Source organism: Anomaloglossus baeobatrachus, chromosome 10 (assembly GCF_048569485.1).
Source record: "Anomaloglossus baeobatrachus isolate aAnoBae1 chromosome 10, aAnoBae1.hap1, whole genome shotgun sequence".
NCBI lineage: Eukaryota > Metazoa > Chordata > Amphibia > Anura > Aromobatidae > Anomaloglossus > Anomaloglossus baeobatrachus.
The window spans coordinates 17,148,751-17,168,156 of record NC_134362.1 but is presented as its reverse complement, the minus strand read 5'-3'; the positions used below and the strand labels follow the sequence as shown (position 1 = coordinate 17,168,156).

The window sequence follows — 19,406 nt, the reverse complement described above, 5'->3', positions numbered from 1 at the left end:
TACAGCTTAGATTAACATTGGCCACCAGCATTCAGATTTTCCGAGCCTCAACAGCTGGCATATTGGGGACGTAGGCTACAAAATGGAGTATATTTCACTTAAAGGGAATCTGTCAGCAGGTTTTTGCTACCTCATCTGAGAGCAGCATGATGTAGGCAAAGACATCCTGAGCTCAAGCATGTATCACATAGATTAGTGGCTGCAGCCGTTCTGACACAGTGAAAGATTTTAGATTTTGCATGGGAGAGCTGTACCTGCCCACACTAGGCTTTCTATAGACTGAAGCTGCTAATCACAGAGGGAGGGCGGAGTCAGACTACAACTCATCCACTGCTGAGATCCACTAACAATAACGATAAGAGGCTTAAGCTAACATTGCAGATAAACAAAAAAAGACTGAGATAAGACAAGCAGGGCTGTCCCCGCCCACACTAGGCTTTCAGTGTACATTTCCATAGACAGTAGCTGCCAATCACAGAGGGGGGGGCGGAGTCAGACTACAATTCATGCCCTGCTGAGACCCACTAACCATAAAGATAAAAGGCTTAAGCTAACATTACATGTAACCAAAAAAATACTGAGATAAGACAAGCAGGGCTGAATGTTCTGTTTTAATTCTTGCCGCATGCTGTCTTCAGATTACTGTGCAGAATCCTGCTGAAAGTGTCACTTTAATGGACTAAAAATCCAGCATAACACAAGACCTTTTTTAACAGGGATTAAGGCGAAGTGAAAAAGTCGAAATTGACAATTTTGGCCGACTTTTATCTAATTTGTGTGGACGGCTGTAAGGTCTTCACACGGAAGTGATACAAATAAGAAACGGATATATCTATGAGTAAAACTGTTTGTTGTCGACCAATCCTAATAATATTCAACCTCCTTAAAGGGGTTTTCAGTTTATAGACAACCTCTATGCCCTGGGTGCAGGTTGGTTTAAAAAAAAAAAAAAAAAAAAGCTGTGCTTTACTCACCCTCCCTGGTTCCAGGTCCGAGTCTCTGTTGCTGCTCCTGGTGTCTGCTATTGTTTGCAGTGCTGACATCACATTGATAGTGCTGCAGACAATCACTGAGCTGAGCGGCTCATGCCGTCTACTTGGGCAGAGCTGCTGAAGTCAGTGATTGTCTGCAGCACTATCAATGTGATGTCAGCACTGCAGACCTTAAAAGATATCAGGAATAATGTCTAAGACTTAATGTGGGACCTGGTGAGGGTGAGTAAAGCACACCTTTTTTTTTGGGGGGGGGGGGGGATTGCATGTTTGGATGGTATTCCAATATGGGCGGAATATCCAGTCTATATTACCCTATATAGGTGGCCGTGGTGTTCTGTCTGGTGGCATGTCAAGTGGTTTGCATACTTTTATCTATTAGGAGCTGGAAGTGACGACTTTCTAACTTTTTATTTACTTATGTGCCCTTTTTTTTGTAGGTGACAGAACTGATCAGCAATTCTGCTTCAGAATCTCTAAAACTTAGGACAAGGATTCAGGATTTGGAGAAACTGCTGCTAGAAGCAAAATCCGTGCAGGAGAAACTGGAGAAAGACATCACAGGCTACGAGAACGAGCTGTCCACGCTGAGGTGCGATAGTGATACACCAGCTAGAGGTAGACATGAGATTAGTGATGAGCGGGCACTACCATGCTCGGAGGTTCAGTACTCGTAACTAGTGATGAGCGGGCACTACCATGCTCAGGTGCTCAGTACTGGTAACTAGTGATGAGCGGGCACTACCATGCTCAGGTGCTCAGTACTGGTAGCTAGTGATGAGCGGGCACTACCATGCTCAGGTGCTCAGTACTGGTAACTAGTGATGAGTGGGCACTACCATGCTCAGGTGCTCAGTACTGGTAACTAGTGATGAGCGGGCACTACCATGCTCAGATGCTCAGTACTGGTAACTAGTGATGAGCGGGCACTACCATGCTCGGGTACTCAGTACTGGTAACTAATGATGAGCGGGCACTACCATGCTCGGATGCTCAGTACTCGTAACTAGTGATGAGCGGGCACTACCATGCTTGTTTATCATTAGTACTGAGCACCTGAGCATGGTAGTGCCCGCTCATCACTAATGAACATACATCACAGTTCCATTAGTATGAAGTATGTGAGGTGCGCCTCTCCGTATCGGGGAATGCTGGATCTGTTTGGTTGGCAGAAGATGGCAATCTTGGGTCATGACGTTAAGAACCTGTGCACTAAATATCAGCATTTTCTGCCGCAACTTTTGTATGTACAGCAGGATCCACAAGATCAATTGTAATGGCTTACTCGGCTCTGTAGGTCTGCAGTGCGGATGGAGCAGGTGTATTTGCGGTGGGGATGGAGCAGGTGTATTTGCGGTGGGGATGGAGCAGGTGTATTTGCGGTGGGGATGGAGCAGGTGTATTTGCGGTGGGGATGGAGCAGGTGTATTTGCGGTGGGGATGGAGCAGGTGTGTTTGCGGTGAGGATGGAGCAGGTGTATTTGCGGTGGGGATGGAGCAGGTGTATTTGCGGTGGGGATGGAGCAGGTGTATTTGCGGTGGGGATGGAGCAGGTGTATTTGCGGTGGGGATGGAGCAGGTGTATTTGCGGTGAGGATGGAGCAGGTGTATTTGCGGTGCGGATGGAGCAGGTGTATTTGCGGTGCGGATGGAGCAGGTGTATTTGCGGTGGGGATGGAGCAGGTGTATTTGCGGTGGGGATGGAGCAGGTGTATTTGCGGTGGGGATGGAGCAGGTGTATTTGCGGTGGGGATGGAGCAGGTGTATTTGCGGTGGGGATGGAGCAGGTGTATTTGCGGTGGGGATGGAGCAGGTGTATTTGCGGTGACGATGGAGCAGGTGTATTTGCGGTGCGTATGGAGCAGGTGTATTTGCGGTGGGGATGGAGCAGGTGTATTTGCGATGCGGATGGAGCAGGTGTATTTGCGATGCGGATGGAGCAGGTGTATTTGCGGTGGGGATGGAGCAGGTGTATTTGCGGTGGGGATGGAGCAGGTGTATTTGCGGTGGGGATGGAGCAGGTGTATTTGCGGTGCGGATGGAGCAGGTGTATTTGCGGTGCGGATGGAGCAGGTGTATTTGCGGTGGGGATGGAGCAGGTGTATTTGCGGTGGGGATGGAGCAGGTGTATTTGCGGTGGGGATGGAGCAGGTGTATTTGCGGTGGGGATGGAGCAGGTGTATTTGCGGTGGGGATGGAGCAGGTGTATTTGCGGTGACGATGGAGCAGGTGTATTTGCGGTGCGTATGGAGCAGGTGTATTTGCGGTGGGGATGGAGCAGGTGTATTTGCGATGCGGATGGAGCAGGTGTATTTGCGGTGGGGATGGAGCAGGTGTATTTGCGGTGAGGATGGAGCAGGTGTATTTGCGGTGGGGATGGAGCAGGTGTATTTGCGGTGGGGATGGAGCAGGTGTATTTGCGGTGGGGATGGAGCAGGTGTATTTGCGATGCGGATGGAGCAGGTGTATTTGCGGTGGGGATGGAGCAGGTGTATTTGCGGTGAGGATGGAGCAGGTGTATTTGCGGTGGGGATGGAGCAGGTGTATTTGCGGTGGGGATGGAGCAGGTGTATTTGCGGTGGGGATGGAGCAGGTGTATTTGCGGTGGGGATGGAGCAGGTGTATTTGGTTTGGTGTATACTTCACCTTTCCTGTGAATCTTGTGGTCACCTGAACTCAACTTGAAAGAAACTGATTCACTTCTTTCAAATTTATTTATTTATTTATTTATTTATTTTATTTCTTGTTTTGTTTTTTCTTTCTACTCCAAGATCCGAAAAAAATGTTCTTGTGGCTGAGTCCGAGGCCGCCCGAGAGCAGCAGCACCGCAGAAGCATCACCACCGAGAGAGAGCGACAGATCGGAGAACGGCAGAAGATCCAGGAAAGTGGAAAACCGAGGGGTACACTGTATACAGAGAAGGTAAGATCCGGGCATATGGATGTAGAAATAGTAATGTACTATACCTCTTACCCTTTTGGTCCGTGTTCTATACCCCTCACCCCTGTTTGGTCCGTGTACTCTACCCCTCACCCCTGTTTGGTCCGTGTACTCTACCCCTCACCCCTGTTTGGTCCGTGTACTATACCCCTCACCCCTGTTTGGTCCGTGTACTATACCCCTCACCCCTGTTTCGTCCGTGTTCTATAACCCTGACCCCTGTTTCGTCCGTGTTCTATAACCCTCACCCCTGTTTTGTCCGTGTTCTATACCCCTCACCCCTATTTCGTCCGTGTTCTATACCCCTTACCCCTGTGTGGTCTGTGTATGTTAGGGTTCGGGGTCCTTCTGAGTCCCGAACCGGTCCAGTCCCGTCATTGACTCCCACATTGGGACCGGTCGACTCCACAGAGCCATCTGTTCATCACTCGAGGTGTCGGGCTGAGGGGGCATCAGGTGGCTAGAGTCTTCAACCGTTCTGAGCCTAAGTGCTCATTTAGCGCTACCGCGCATGCTCAGGTTCCCACAGCCTCTTCAGGCACTAAGTGCGAGATTACCGCTATTGCTCATGCGCGTGATGTCATCGCTGACGCGGCGGCCGCTTATTGGTCGCAGTGACGTGGCGGCCGCAAGATGGCCGCAACCGGTGCCATTACCACATGCCATGTGGATTGGGCCAGGGAGGCCGCTATAAAAGGTCCGTAACCACGCCCATCGGGGCTCGAGCGTCATTCTGCATTGCTGCAGCTCAGTGAGCGGGCTGTGCTGCATGTTTGCCTGGGTTCCAGCGCCATCTTTCCTGCAGTGCTTGTGGCAGGTGCGTGTGTGCGATAGGACAGAGTTAATCAGGCCTAGGCGTCGGTACCAGGTATTCGTATCTTGGTACACTTGTATCTTGGCACTGTGAGGGTCAGTCTGTCCTATCAGTCCTCGGGCGACCAGTAACGCTAGCTGGGTAGCCCACCCGGTCTGACATGCCCCTTACGCACGTGACCAGTAGTCTGCAGTGCCTGTGGCAGACTTGTGTGTATGTGTACCAGCCTTCAGGTGCCCAGTGACGCTAACTGGGTAGCCCACGCAGTCTGACGTTCCCCGTACACACGTGACCGGTATTCTGCAGTGCCTGTGGCAGACCTGTGTACGCTAACCAGGCTATCCTACCCGTCTGTCGTGTTCCCTACGCATGTGACCGGTTCAGTCTCTGTCTCCTCAGTTTCCCAGTGATGCTAACTGGGTTACCTCTCAGTCTGACGTGTCCCTACACACGTGATCGATTCCTGCGTTACCTGTGACGCTAACAGGGACACGCTACACGTTGGGGTGTGCCCTTAAACATCCCCTTCATTTTCATTTGGTTCTCCTTAGTTGCTATATCCGTCCACAAGTTCCGTAGTGACCTTGTCATCCCCCCGGCAGACTTCGGGCGACGATTGGCATCTTATTATTTTATAGCCAATCGTCCCCTCCGTAACAGTATACTATACCCCTTACCCCTGTTTGGTCCGTATACTATACCCTTACCCCTATTTCGTCCGTGCACTATACCCCTTACCCCTGTTTGGTCCGTGTACTATACCCCTTACCCCTGTTTCGTCCGTGCACTATACCCCTTACCCCTGTTTGGTCCGTGTACTATACCCCTTACCCCTGTTTGATCCGTGTACTATACCCCTTACCTCTGTTTGGTCCGTGTACTATACCCCTTACCCCCGTTTGGTCCGTGTACTATAACCCTTACCCCTGTTTGGTCTGTATACTATACCCCTTCCCCCCTGTTTGGTCCGCGTACTGTCCCCCTCACCCCTGTTTGGTTGTGTACTATACCCCTTATCCCTGTTTCGTCCGTGTACTATACCCCTTACTCTTGTTTGGTCCATGTCCTGTACCCCTCACCCCTGTTTGGTCCGTTGTCTATACCCCTTACCCCTGTTTCGTCCATGTACTATACCCCTCACACCTGTTTCGTCCGTGTACTGTACTCCTTACCCCTGTTTGGTCTGTGTATTATACCCCTTAACCCTGTTTCGTCCATGTACTGTACTCCTTACCACTGTTTGGTCCGTGTACTATACCCCTCACCCCTGTTTCGTCCGTGTACTATACCCCTCACCCCTGTATCGTCTGTGTACTGTACCCCTCACCCCTGTATCGTCCGTGTACTATACCCCTCACCCCTGTTTCGTCCGTGTACTATACCCCTTACCCCTGTATCGTCTGTGTACTGTACCCCTCACCCCTGTTTCGTCCGTGTACTATACCCCTCAGCCCTGTTTCGTCCGTGTACTATACCACTTACCCCTGTTTGGTCCGTGTACTGTACCACTCACCCTTGTTTCGTCCGTGTACTATAGACCTTTATATAGTATTAGAATTGCCATCAGGACCTCGGTTCTATGAGTTATAAAAGAATATTTCTTCGGCGCTCCATTGGGAGACCCAGACGATTGGGTGTATAGTACTGCCTCCGGAGGCCACACAAAGCATTACACTAAAAAGTGTAAGGCCCCTCCCCTTCTGGCTATACACCCCCAGTGGGATCACTGGCTCACCAGTTTTCTGCTTTGTGCGAAGGAGGTCAGACATCCACGCATAGCTCCACTGTTTAGTCAGCAGCAGCTGCTGACTATGTCGGATGGAAGAAAAGAGGGCCCATACTAGGGCCCCCAGCATGCTCCCTTCTCACCCCACTTTATGTCGGCGGTGTTTGTTAAGGTTGAGGTACCCATCGTGGGTACGGAGGCTGGAGCCCACATGCTGTTTTCCTTCCCCATCCCCCTGAGGGGCTCTGAGGAAGTGGGATCTTACCGGCCCCCAAGCCCTGAGGCCGGGCTCCATCCACAGACCCATGGAACCTGCTGGATACGGAGCTGGGTACCGTTCAGGGACAAGGCCCTGCGACATTCAGGTACTCTGTGTCCCAAACAGGCCGCGCACATTCCAGACTTGCTGGGTGTGCTAGTGCGCCGGGGACAGTAGCGCTGCGCGCTGGGGTTACAGTCACTACAGTTTTTCTGAGTGACTTTATGTGTTGGGGACTGCCGCGCCGGCCGCCCCTGGAGCGGCGGCGCGGCTGCGACTTGTAGTGCGCCGGGGACTTAGCGCCGACCGTGCTTTTACGACGGCGTCGCTTATAAATTTAGTCCCCGGCTTCTGCGGCCTAGCTCCGCTTCGTTCCCGCCCCCACCCTGTCAATCAGGGCAAGGGAGAGACGCTGTACGATTAATCAGCGCCGAGGGCTGGAGTCTTATTTACATGCTCCAGCCCTCTCACTGAGCACAGGGGGACGCAGGTTTCCCGCTCTTTGTCTGCACACGCCCAGGGCCCGCCCCTCTCCATAGGACGCCGGCAGCCATTCCTACATGCAGTCTGGCTGGAGAACGGACACAGGCTCTGGGAGACCCAGACAAGGGATTCGGGCGACCACACACCCGCGTTTAGCGGGCGGTAAGCAGCACTTTAGTGCTGGCCCCACTAGTGCCACAGTGTTATTTTGGTGTACCTTTTTTCTCTATACCATATATATATGTATATATATATTGCACTGTAAGGTCGCTTCTTGGCTGTATACCCTATCTTACTCTGAGGAGACGACAACATGTCATCCGCAAAACGCAAGGGTGCCAAGACACAGGCTGTAAGCGCTGCTTGTGCCGCTTGTGGGGCTGATCTACCGGCAGGTTACAATGACCCCCATTGTGTGCAATGTTCGGTCCCTGTGCCACTTCGTCAGCCGGAGTCTATGGTGGTAGTGGCCCAGGCAGAGTCACCGGTGAACCCTGTCCCGGTGACGGGGACAGGGTTTGCAGTTTTTGCTGACAAGATGTCTGTCACTATGACAAAGATACTAGAGACCTTGCAGGCCAGGCCAGTTACTCAGACCATGGACACTGCTGCGGCAACGTTCCCCGGTCCCCCTCAGTTGGAGTTAATCCGTGATTCAAGGGGGTCCCAGGCATCTCAGCCTGACGGCTCTGATTCAGATGACAGTCCCAGGAAGCCTAAGCGTGCTCGCTGGGAGAGACCCTCCACGTCATCACGCGGATCAGGGTCTCAGCGAGAAGAGTCTCTACATGATGAGACAGAGGAGGGTGATCAGGAGTCTAATCCTGAAACCGCTCTCAATCTGGATACTCCTGATGGTGACGCCATGGTGAATGACCTTATAGCGGCCATCAATAGTCTATTGGAAATTTCTCCCCCTGCCCCTTCTGCAGAGGAGGCAGCTGCACAGCAGGAGAAGTTCCATTTCAGGTATCCCAAGCGTAAACTGAGTACTTTTCTGGACCACGCTGACTTCAGAGAATCAGTCCAGAAACACTATGCTTACCCAGACAAGCGTTTCTCCAAACGTCTTAAGGATACACGTTATCCCTTTCCCCCTGACGTGGTCAAACGCTGGACCCAGTGTCCAAAGGTGGACCCCCCAATCTCCAGGCTTGCGGCTAGATCCATAGTTGCAGTGGAGGATGGGGCTTCACTTAAAGATGCCAATGACAGACAGATGGACCTTTGGTTAAAGTCTGTCTATGAAGCTATCGGCGCGTCGTTTGCTCCAGCATTCGCGGCCGTGTGGGCACTCCAAGCTATTTCAGCTGGTCTGGCACAGGTGGACTCTATCATACGTCCAGCAGTGCCGCGAGTAGCGTCCCTAACCTGGCAAATGTCTGCGTTTGCGACTTACGCTATCAACGCTGTCCTGGACTCTACGAGCCGTACCTCTATGGCGGCCGCCAACTCTGTTGTCTTGCGCAGAGCCTTGTGGTTAAAGGAATGGAAAGCGGATTCTGCTTCCAAAAAATGTTTAACCAGCTTGCCACTATCTGGAGACAGACTGTTTGGTGAACAATTGGCTGAAATCATTAAACAATCCAAGGGTAAAGACTCCTCCTTACCCCAGCCCAGATCAAGCAAACCTCAACAGAGGAAGTGGCAGTCGAGGTTTCGGTCCTTTCGAGGCTCCGGCAAGACCCAATTCTCCTCGTCCAAAGGGACTCAGAAGGAGCAAAGGAGCTCAGATTCCTGGCGGGCTCACTCACGCCCCAAGAAAGCAACCGGAGGAACCGCTTCCAAGGCGGCTGCCTCATGACTTTCGGCCTCATCCCTCCGCATCCTCGGTCGGTGGCAGGCTCTCCCGCTTTTGCGACATTTGGCTGCCACAGGTCAAAGACCGGTGGGTAGCAGACATTTTGTCTCACGGGTACAGGATAGAATTCAGTTCTCGTCCTCCGCCTCGGTTCTTCAGAACCTCCCCACATCCCGACCGAGCAGATGCCCTGATGCAGGCGGTGTGCTGACTAAAAGCAGAAGGAGTGGTGATCCCTGTTCCTCAGCAGGAACAAGGGCAAGGTTTTTACTCCAATCTCTTTGTGGTTCCAAAAAAGGACGGCTCGTTTCGTCCTGTTCTGGACCTAAAGCTGCTCAACAAGCATGTGAACGCCAGGCGGTTCCGGATGGAATCCCTCCGCTCCGTCATTGCATCAATGTCTCAAGGAGATTTCCTTGCATCAATAGACATCAAAGATGCTTATCTCCACGTGCCGATTGCTACAGAGCACCAACGTTTTCTACGTTTCGTGATAGGAGACGACCATCTCCAGTTCGTAGCTCTGCCATTTGGTCTGGCGACAGCCCCACGGGTTTTCACCAAGGTCATGGCGGCAGTGGTAGCAGTCTTGCATTCTCAGGGACATTCCGTGATCCCTTATTTAGACGATCTACTTGTCAAAGCACCCTCTCAAGAGGCATGCCAACACAGCCTGAATGTTGCGCTGGAGACTCTCCAGACTTTCGGGTGGATCATCAACTTTTCAAAGTCAAACCTGGCACCGACTCAATCACTAACGTATCTTGGCATGGAGTTTCATACTCTCTCAGCAATAGTGAAGCTTCCGCTGGACAAGCAGCGGTCACTACAGACAGGGGTGCAGTCTCTCCTTCAGGGTCAGTCGCACCCCTTAAGGCGCCTCATGCACTTCCTAGGGAAGATGGTGGCAGCAATGGAGGCAGTCCCGTTCGCGCAGTTTCATCTGCGCCCACTTCAATGGGACATTCTCCGCCAATGGGACGGGAAGACAACTTCCCTAGACAGGAAAGTCTCCCTTTCTCAGACGGCCAAGGATTCTCTGCTATGGTGGCTCCTTCCCACCTCATTATCACAGGGAAGATCCTTCCTGCCCCCATCCTGGGCAGTGGTCACGACAGACGCGAGTCTGTCAGGGTGGGGAGCAGTTTTTCTCCACCACAGGGCTCAAGGGACGTGGACTCAGCAGGAGTCCACCCTTCAGATCAATGTTCTGGAAATCAGGGCAGTGTATCTTGCCCTATTAGCCTTCCAGCAGTGGCTGGAAGGAAAGCAGATCCGAATTCAGTCGGACAACTCCACAGCGGTGGCATACATCAACCACCAAGGAGGGACACGCAGTCGGCAAGCCTTCCAGGAAGTCAGGCGGATTCTGATGTGGGTGGAGGAAAGAGCATCCACCATATCAGCAGTTCACATCCCGGGCGTAGAAAACTGGGAAGCAGACTTCCTCAGTCGCCAGGGCATGGACGCAGGGGAATGGTCCCTTCACCCGGACGTGTTTCAGGAAATCTGCCGCCGCTGGGGGGTGCCGGACGTCGACCTAATGGCGTCTCGGCACAACAACAAGGTCCCGACCTTCATAGCGCGGTCTCGCGATCAAAGAGCTCTGGCGGCAGACGCCTTAGTGCAAGATTGGTCGCAGTTCCGGCTCCCTTATGTGTTTCCACCTCTGGCACTCTTGCCCAGAGTGTTACGCAAGATCAGATCCGATTGCGGCCGCGTCATACTCGTCGCCCCAGACTGGCCGAGGAGGTCGTGGTACCCGGATCTGTGGCATCTCACGGTCGGCCAACCGTGGGCACTACCAGACCGTCCAGACTTACTGTCCCAAGGGCCGTTTTTCCATCGGAATTCTGCGGCCCTGAACCTGACTGTGTGGCCATTGAGTCCTGGATCCTAGCGTCTTCAGGATTACCCCAAGGGGTCGTGGCCACCATGAGACAGGCTAGGAAGTCCACTTCTGCTAAGATCTACCACAGAACGTGGAAGATTTTCTTATCCTGGTGCTCTGCACAAGGAGTATCCCCCTGGCCATTCGCGTTACCTGTCGTTCTTTCCTTCCTGCAATCTGGGTTGGAAAAGGGCTTGTCGCTCGGCTCCCTTAAAGGGCAAGTCTCGGCACTATCCGTGTTTTTTTCAGAAGCGTCTAGCACGACTTTCTCAGGTGCGCACGTTCCTGCAGGGGGTTTGTCATATCGTACCTCCGTACAGGCGGCCGTTGGATCCGTGGGATCTAAACAAGGTCCTTGTTGCTCTCCAGAAGCCGCCCTTCGAGCCTCTGAGGGATGTGTCACTTTCTCGACTCTCACAGAAAGTGGCCTTTCTGGTAGCGGTCACGTCTCTTCGGAGAGTGTCTGAACTAGCAGCGCTGTCATCCAAAGCTCCTTTCCTGGTGTTCCACCAGGACAAGGTAGTGCTGCGCCCCATTCAGGAGTTTCTCCCTAAGGTGGTATCCTCTTTTCATCTTAATCAGGATATCTCCTTACCTTCCTTTTATCCGCATGCAGTTCATCGGTATGAAAAGGATTTACATTTGTTGGATCTGGTGAGAGCACTCAGAATCTACATTTCCCCCACGGCGCCCCTGCGCCGCTCGGATGCACTCTTTGTCCTTGTCGCTGGTAAGCACAAAGGGTCGCAGGCTTCCAAAGCCACCCTGGCTCGATGGATCAAAGAACCAATTCCTGAAGCCTACCGTTCTGCTGGGCTTCCGGTTCCATCAGGGCTGAAGGCCCATTCTACCAGAGCCGTGGGTGCGTCCTGGGCATTACGACACCAGGCTACGGCTCAACAGGTGTGCCAGGCAGCTACCTGGTCGAGTCTGCACACTTTCACCAAACATTATCAGGTGCATACCTATGCTTCGGCGGACGCCAGCCTAGGTAGAAGAGTCCTGCAGGCGGCAGTTGCCTCCCCGTAGGGGAGGGCTGTCTTTGCAGCTCTAACATGAGGTATTATTTACCCACCCAGGGACAGCTTTTGGACGTCCCAATCGTCTGGGTCTCCCAATGGAGCGCCGAAGAAGAAGGGAATTTTGTTACTTACCGTAAATTCCTTTTCTTCTAGCTCCTATTGGGAGACCCAGCACCCGCCCTGTTGTCCTTCGGGATTTTTGGTTGTTTTTCGGGTACACATGTTGTTCATGTTGAATGGTTTTCAGTTCTCCGATGTTACTTCGGAGTGAATTTGTTTAAACCAGTTATTGGCTTTCCTCCTTCTTGCTTTTGCACTAAAACTGGTGAGCCAGTGATCCCACTGGGGGTGTATAGCCAGAAGGGGAGGGGCCTTACACTTTTTAGTGTAATTGCTTTGTGTGGCCTCCGGAGGCAGTGCTATACACCCAATCGTCTGGGTCTCCCAATAGGAGCTAGAAGAAAAGGAATTTACGGTAAGTAACAAAATTCCCTTCTTTGTTACTTGCAGGGGGTGGAGAGGATGGCGCTGGTCGGGAGCCCGATAGCCACAGAGAATAGTAATCTGGCCGGTGAAGATAAGGAATGGAGGAATGAAATCCAGCAGAGGGACCTGATAATCCAGCAGCTGAATACGAAGGTGAGCCACACATGGCCTCCTGGTATTTATACCCTGGTAATGGCGTGATTCATTCCCTGTATGTGCTATATGCTGCCCCTCCCCCATAAAGAGCCTAAGGATTCATTAACAGCCGCTAGATAACGGTGCAGAGCTATTGTTCTCTCTTATCAGTAGGTGCCTTCCTTTACAATGCGACCTGCTGCTGGTAAGCGACATCCATTCTCTTTTCCCATTAGGCGATGGAATCTATGGAGATGAATGCGGTCCTGTCCGCTCAGCTGAAGGGCGTATCACAGGGACTGCGAGATACTCAGCTGAGATACACCGACCTGCAGAATCAATATTACAAGCTGCAGCGAGACCTGCAGGTCACAAACCGGGTGAGGTCCTAATGATGGGGTCCGAGCGTCGGCAAAGCTATGTGCACACATGGAAATCTAAAAATGGAAAACCCGCACCTGCTTTACATGCATCTTTTTTGGGGTTCACATCGTCAGAGGTTTCAGAGTGCATTCACTGATGCTAAAGGGAGGCTCATATCCCATAAAGTTGGGACATATCACTAGGATATCCCATCAATTTACCATATTTTCCGTTTTATAAGACGTACCCCAAATTCAGAGCTAAAAAGGGTGAAAAAAAAATGGGGCCCATCTTATAATCTGGTGGTGTCTTACCGAAGGGGGCAGCAGCGGTGGTGGAGCGGGGTCACGGGAGGCAGGGACGGTGTCGCGGGTAGGCAGGGGCGGTGTCGCGGGTAGGCAGGGGCGGTGTCACGGGTAGGCATGGGCGGTGTCGCGGGTAGGCATGGGCGGTGTCGCGGGTAGGCAGGGGCTGTGTCGTGGGTAGGCAGGGGAGGTGTCGCGGGTAGGCATGGGCGGTGTCGCGGGTAGGCATGGGCGGTGTCGCGGGTAGGCAGGGACGGTGTCGCGGGTAGGCAGGGGCGGTGTCGCGGGTAGGCAGGGGCGGTGTCGCGGGTAGGCAGGGGCGGTGTCGCGGGTAGGCAGGGGCGGTGTCGCGGGTAGGCATGGGCGGTGTCGCGGGTAGGCAGGGGCGGTGTCACAGGAGGCAGTGGGTGTCTTAGAAACTGTCGGCTGTGCAGGGGCTTTGGCGGCTGGGGCAGCTGTGCTTGGGTGGAGGCGGCAGTGGCTGGGGCAGCTGTGGTGGGGCTTGGGCTGTGGTGGCTGTGGGCGGTGAGGGCTTCAAAGAAATGGCGCTCGGAGTCAGCACAGATTGCTCTCAGCTCAATGGCAAGCTGAGATATAATCTGCGCCAGCGCCACCTCCGGGTGCCATTTTCTTTACGTCTGCTGCTGGGAGATCAGTGGGTTGGAGGCGGTGCGTGTGCAGATGAGATCTTCAGCTGAGAGCTCCATGTGCGCACGCGCCGACTCTGGATGACATTATTTTCCTGACCGCCCGCTGCGCAGTACCAGCTCAGCCACCGCAGACACCACACAGGCGCCGCAGCACCAGCCCAGCTATCGCAGCCCCTGCACAACCGCTACAGCATTCCCCCGGCCCCCTGCGACCCCTCTCCACCACCCCGGTATGCTACATTCAGATTATAAGACGCACCCTTCACTTTAGTGCGTCTTATAATTCTAAAAATACAATATATTCGGTTGGGATCGGCCTCCCGCACCCTCCACCAATCCTGACCCTGGAATTGCTGTATTTCAGGGCTCAGTAACCCTTTGCACTTAGCTGTTGTGAGACTACAACTCTCAGCATGCTCCTGTGGCTGTCCAGGCCTGCTGGGAGTTGTAGTACGCCTGAAATCTTCCACAATGAGTTCAGTTTGAGTTTCCTTTTCCGCGTCGTTACAGATATTGATTTCCGGCCTCCTCGGCCCTTTCTCTCCCGAATCGCTAACTCCTGCTTGTTTCTGGCAGAACGACGTCCTGACGGAGGTTCCCCCCGGAGCGCCCCAGGAGAGGGCCAACGTTCTGGTGGAAATAGACACTGCTGAACTGGCCGAGCTGAGGAGAAGGTGTGTAAATGTTCCCTCCGGAGACTTATTCTGTTATATAAAGACGTAGCGATCTCTTCGCCCGTCCTTGAGACAAGTGATATTGTCAGAAGCCTCCCGATTGCTGTAGCGCCGTTCAGAAGGAACCGAGGAGTTGGAACAGATCCCCCTCCTCCGCGCGGGAGGTAGATTTTTATTTTTCTCATGCTTTTGGGGGTTTCATGGATGCAGCACATATTGGCCGTGTGCTGCTGGTTGATGCACGATGATGCGTAGGCGATCGTCTGGAGCCCCCCGTAGGATTCCCAAATGACATAGTATGGAATCCCAGGTAACGATGGCCGACGTGTGCACCGCTCCCGTACAGATCACCCCTGATATTCGGACTCTTACCAGCAATTATGGTTCTTTCATTCCCCTTTTCTTTCTCTTAGGCTTGCCGAGTCTGAACTCCGCCATAACGCGACTCAACAAGAGCTGTCGGCGCTGTCTGACCGGCTGACGGAGGAGAAGGCGCAGAGGGAGGCTGCGGAGGAGGCGCTGCATCTCACCGAAAAGCAGAGCCAGAGGTCTGGGGTCTTTACTGATACATTTCGGGTAGCTGACACTCATGCGGCCATGTTTAGTGCTGCAATTATTGTTTTATTGCTCCAGTGCAACTTTCGCACATGGGGGGATTTTCCATTTCTCCAAGCCGGTGTGCAGACAGTTGCAGAGTTTGGGCATTTGCATTAATTCTGCATATTTTTTGCCCTCTTGGTTGAGAGACGTTTATACAAAATGTACGATGAGAGGTCAGTGGTCGCATTGTCTATAATGGAGGACATAGCGGGTGAGATGTACGCTCGATGATAGCTGGCACACATATTGTGTTCTACTGCACAGGTAGCTGTCATACCGAAAGCCACCATATAGTCCCAGCCACTTTTTTGCAAAGCCGATTGATTTAGAGTTTTTGTTGAAGATTCAAAGATGAAAAAAATTTCGGTTTATAAGACACAATAGATTATAAGACGCACCCCAAATTTAGAGAAAAAAAATGGAGTCCGTCAGATAATCTGGTGGTCCCTTCCCAGAGGGAGAGGGGTCACAGGAGGCAGGCCGGTGGTGGAACAGGTCGATGCCTCCGGGCGCCATTAATTGAAGGCCGCACTGCCGACATTTTCAGGATGCCCCTGAACTCACTGCTCGCAGCACAGTAGCCCACAGCACAGCAGCACAGCACCCTGCAGCCCCCAGCACAGCACCCTACAGGCCCCAGCACAGCGCCCCGCAAGCCCCAGCACAGCAGCACAGCACCCTGCAGGCCCCAGCACAGCAGCACAGCACCCTGCAGGCCCCAGCACAGCAGCACAGCACCCTGCAGGCCCCAGCACAGCGCCCCACAGGCCCCAGCACAGCGCCCTGCAAGCCCCAGCACAGCACCCTGCAGCCCCCAGCACAGCACCCTGCAGCCCCCAGCACAGCACCCTACAGGCCCCAGCACAGCGCCCCGCAAGCCCCAGCACAGCAGCACAGCACCCTGCAGGCCCCAGTACAGCGCCCCACAGGCCCCAGCACAGCGCCCTGCAAGCCCCAGCACAGCACCCTGCAGGCCCCAGCACACCAGTACAGCACCCCACAGGCCCCAGCACAGCGCCCTGCAAGCTCCAGCACAGCACCCTGCAGACCCCAGCACAGCGCCCCACAGGCCCCAGGACTGCGCCTGCCTTCTGTGACCCCCTCTCCACCACCTCCCAGTAAGTTGCATTCGTATTATATGATGCACCCCTCATTTTCCTCCCAGATTTTTGGGAGGAAAAGTGAGTTTTATAGTCTGAAAAATACGGTAATGGGTCATATGTAAAGTTAAGCAAAAATATTATCTGGCTCCAGTGGCCACATCAGTAGCCCGTGGCCGTCAGACCAGAACCCTACGACCCTCCTCCTACCTTACCGGCATCACCGGCGCCTCTCCTGATTGCGGGTTTTAATTGTCGCGTGCCTAGTGACATAAATCTATGAGCCACTTTCAGATAATCATAAAATGGTTGCCTAATTAGAGTCGCCGCCTGCATTGCACCATCCCGGTTTGGTGGACCGGTTCCTAAAATCATGGTTACTCCTGCGGTTGCGATCTGTAGGGAAATCTGTGTACAAGTGTTTATTTCTGCAGCAGCGCCTCCACTGGCAAAATGAAGCATTACACGGCGCCGTCCTCATAAATACAAATGACTCCTTTGGCAGAATTTTTCGGTTTGCCGTACAAATCCTCCATCATGATGCAAGTTGGCATTTCTTGTACGGAGCTGAATATTTTGCCCCCTGCGGTGGTCACTTTCATTAGATGGTCCAGTAAAAAGGCCTTCACCGCTCCCGTCTCCTTTTTATGTTTTCTTCCTTGCATTCTGCTCTTTCTGCGTCTCATCGCTGCTCTTGTAATATGTTTGCAAATGCCACCTAATTACCCGAAACTGGCAGCGCATCCTCATTTATAAATGTGTTGTGTCTGTCTGTTTTAGGCTCGAAACAAAGTCGCCTTCCAGAGACTACGAGTTCTCTCTCCAGATGGAGTCAGACGACGAACGGGAAGCCTTAATCATCGATCCCACTCAGAACCTCGCTCTGCAAACAGTAAGTGTCTGCCCGGCGGGGAGCATGGCGGAGATGGGGCGCATTGTGGAGACGGGGCGCATTGTGGAGACGGGGCGCATGGTGGAGGAGCGGGGCGCACGGTGGAGGAGCGCGGCAGATGGTGGAGGAGCGGGGTGCATGGTGGAGGAGCGGGGTGCATGGTGGAGGGCGGGGCGCATGGTGGAGGCGGGGAGCGTCATGTAGACAGGGAGCATGGTGGAGACTGGGCGCATTGTGGAGGCGAGACGCGTCGTGGAGACGGGGATCGTCGTGGAGGCGGGGCGCATCGTGGAGGCGGGGCTCATCGTAGAGGTGGGGCGCAGGCTCCACTTTAGGGTGCCGGGTTTTGTCACTCGTGGCCAAACATTTTTTCCTTTTTATTCCCTTTGAGCCAATTCCTCGTTTGCAGGGAATTAGAAAAATAAATGATGACATCTCACACCGAGCGATAACTCAGTTTTGCACTTTTTTTTTACCAAGAACCATTTTTCCCTTCACGCAGTCATATGAGGTTTGGGGGTTTTTGCAGGATGAGTTGCAGTTTCGAATGACCACATTAATATTGAGCCAGATCAGACACCCCCATACTTTGCACTGACGAGGGGCAAGCACCCCGAAACACCGTGTCTGCAAATTGGGATTCTGATCTGGCTTATATATCCTGAGTCATATTGCAAAGGATTGTTGAAAATCCACTTGTGACTTTTAGGATCGCTACTTCCAATAGGTGGCGCTGTGCTAGAGTTTGTCTCCTTTACTGGAGAGACAATTTGAATATTTCCCAGAGGGGCATTGCAGCTATAAGTCCCCTTACCTGGCAGCCAGACTGGCTTGCAAAGTCTCCTTAAGGAGAATAGTGTTCCCCCGTGGTCCCCACATAGCTTTCTCATGAGCCAGATCAGACACCCACATACTTTGCACTGACGAGGGGCAAGCACCCCGAAACACCGTGTCTGCAAATTGGGATTCTGATCTGGCTTATATATCCTGAGTCATATTGCAAAGGATTGTTGAAAATCCACTTGTGACTTTTAGGATCGCTACTTCCAATAGGTGGCGCTGTGCTAGAGTTTGTCTCCTTTACTGGAGAGACAATTTGAATATTTCCCAGAGGGGCATTGCAGCTATAAGTCCCCTTACCTGGCAGCCAGACTGGCTTGCAAAGTCTCCTTAAGGAGAATAGTGTTCCCCCGTGGTCCCCACATAGCTTTCTCATGAGCCAGATCAGACACCCCCATACTTTGTACTGACGAGGGGCAAGCACCCCGAAACACCGTGTCTGCAAATTGGGATTCTGATCTGGCTTATATATCCTGAGTCATATTGCAAAGGATTGTTGAAAATCCACTTGTGACTTTTAGGATCGCTACTTCCAATAGGTGGCGCTGTGCTAGAGTTTGTCTCCTTTACTGGAGAGACAATTTGAATATTTCCCAGAGGGGCATTGCAGCTATAAGTCCCCTTACCTGGCAGCCAGACTGGCTTGCAAAGTCTCCTTAAGGAGAATAGTGTTCCCCCGTGGTCCCCACATAGCTTTCTCATGAGCCAGATCAGACACCCCCATACTTTGCACTGACGAGGGGCAAGCACCCCGAAACACCGTGTCTGCAAATTGGGATTCTGATCTGGCTTATATATCCTGAGTCATATTGCAAAGGATTGTTGAAAATCCACTTGTGACTTTTAGGATCGCTACTTCCAATAGGTGGCGCTGTGCTAGAGTTTGTCTCCTTTACTGGAGAGACAATTTGAATATTTTCCAGAGGGGCATTGCAGCTATAAGTCCCCTTACCTGGCAGCCAGACTGGCTTGCAAAGTCTCCTTAAGGAGAATAGTGTTCCCCCGTGGTCCCCACATAGCTTTCTCATGAGCCAGATCAGACACCCCCATACTTTGCACTGACGAGGGGCAAGCACCCCGAAACACCGTGTCTGCAAATTGGGATTCTGATCTGGCTTATATATCCTGAGTCATATTGCAAAGGATTGTTGAAAATCCACTTGTGACTTTTAGGATCGCTACTTCCAATAGGTGGCGCTGTGCTAGAGTTTGTCTCCTTTACTGGAGAGACAATTTGAATATTTCCCAGAGGGGCATTGCAGCTATAAGTCCCCTTACCTGGCAGCCAGACTGGCTTGCAAAGTCTCCTTAAGGAGAATAGTGTTCCCCCGTGGTCCCCACATAGCTTTCTCATGAGCCAGATCAGACACCCCCATACTTTGCACTGACGAGGGGCAAGCACCCCGAAACACCGTGTCTGCAAATTGGGATTC

General features: G+C 52.7%; 1 protein-coding gene across 5 annotated transcripts in view; it reads left to right on the top strand.

The window, feature by feature from the left end:
- The window catches only part of LOC142255331 (uncharacterized), a 110,326-nt gene that overhangs the window by 76,697 nt on the left and 14,223 nt on the right, over positions 1-19,406 (top strand). For all 5 annotated transcript variants that reach the window (XM_075326883.1, XM_075326882.1, XM_075326881.1 and 2 more), the window contains exons 22-28: positions 1,433-1,584; positions 3,764-3,914; positions 12,439-12,567; positions 12,786-12,929; positions 14,444-14,541; positions 14,955-15,089; positions 17,022-17,133. In XM_075326883.1, coding sequence (XP_075182998.1) covers positions 1,433-1,584; positions 3,764-3,914; positions 12,439-12,567; positions 12,786-12,929; positions 14,444-14,541; positions 14,955-15,089; positions 17,022-17,133 — 921 coding nt within the window. The remainder of the gene's footprint in view (positions 1-1,432; positions 1,585-3,763; positions 3,915-12,438; positions 12,568-12,785; positions 12,930-14,443; positions 14,542-14,954; positions 15,090-17,021; positions 17,134-19,406) is intronic.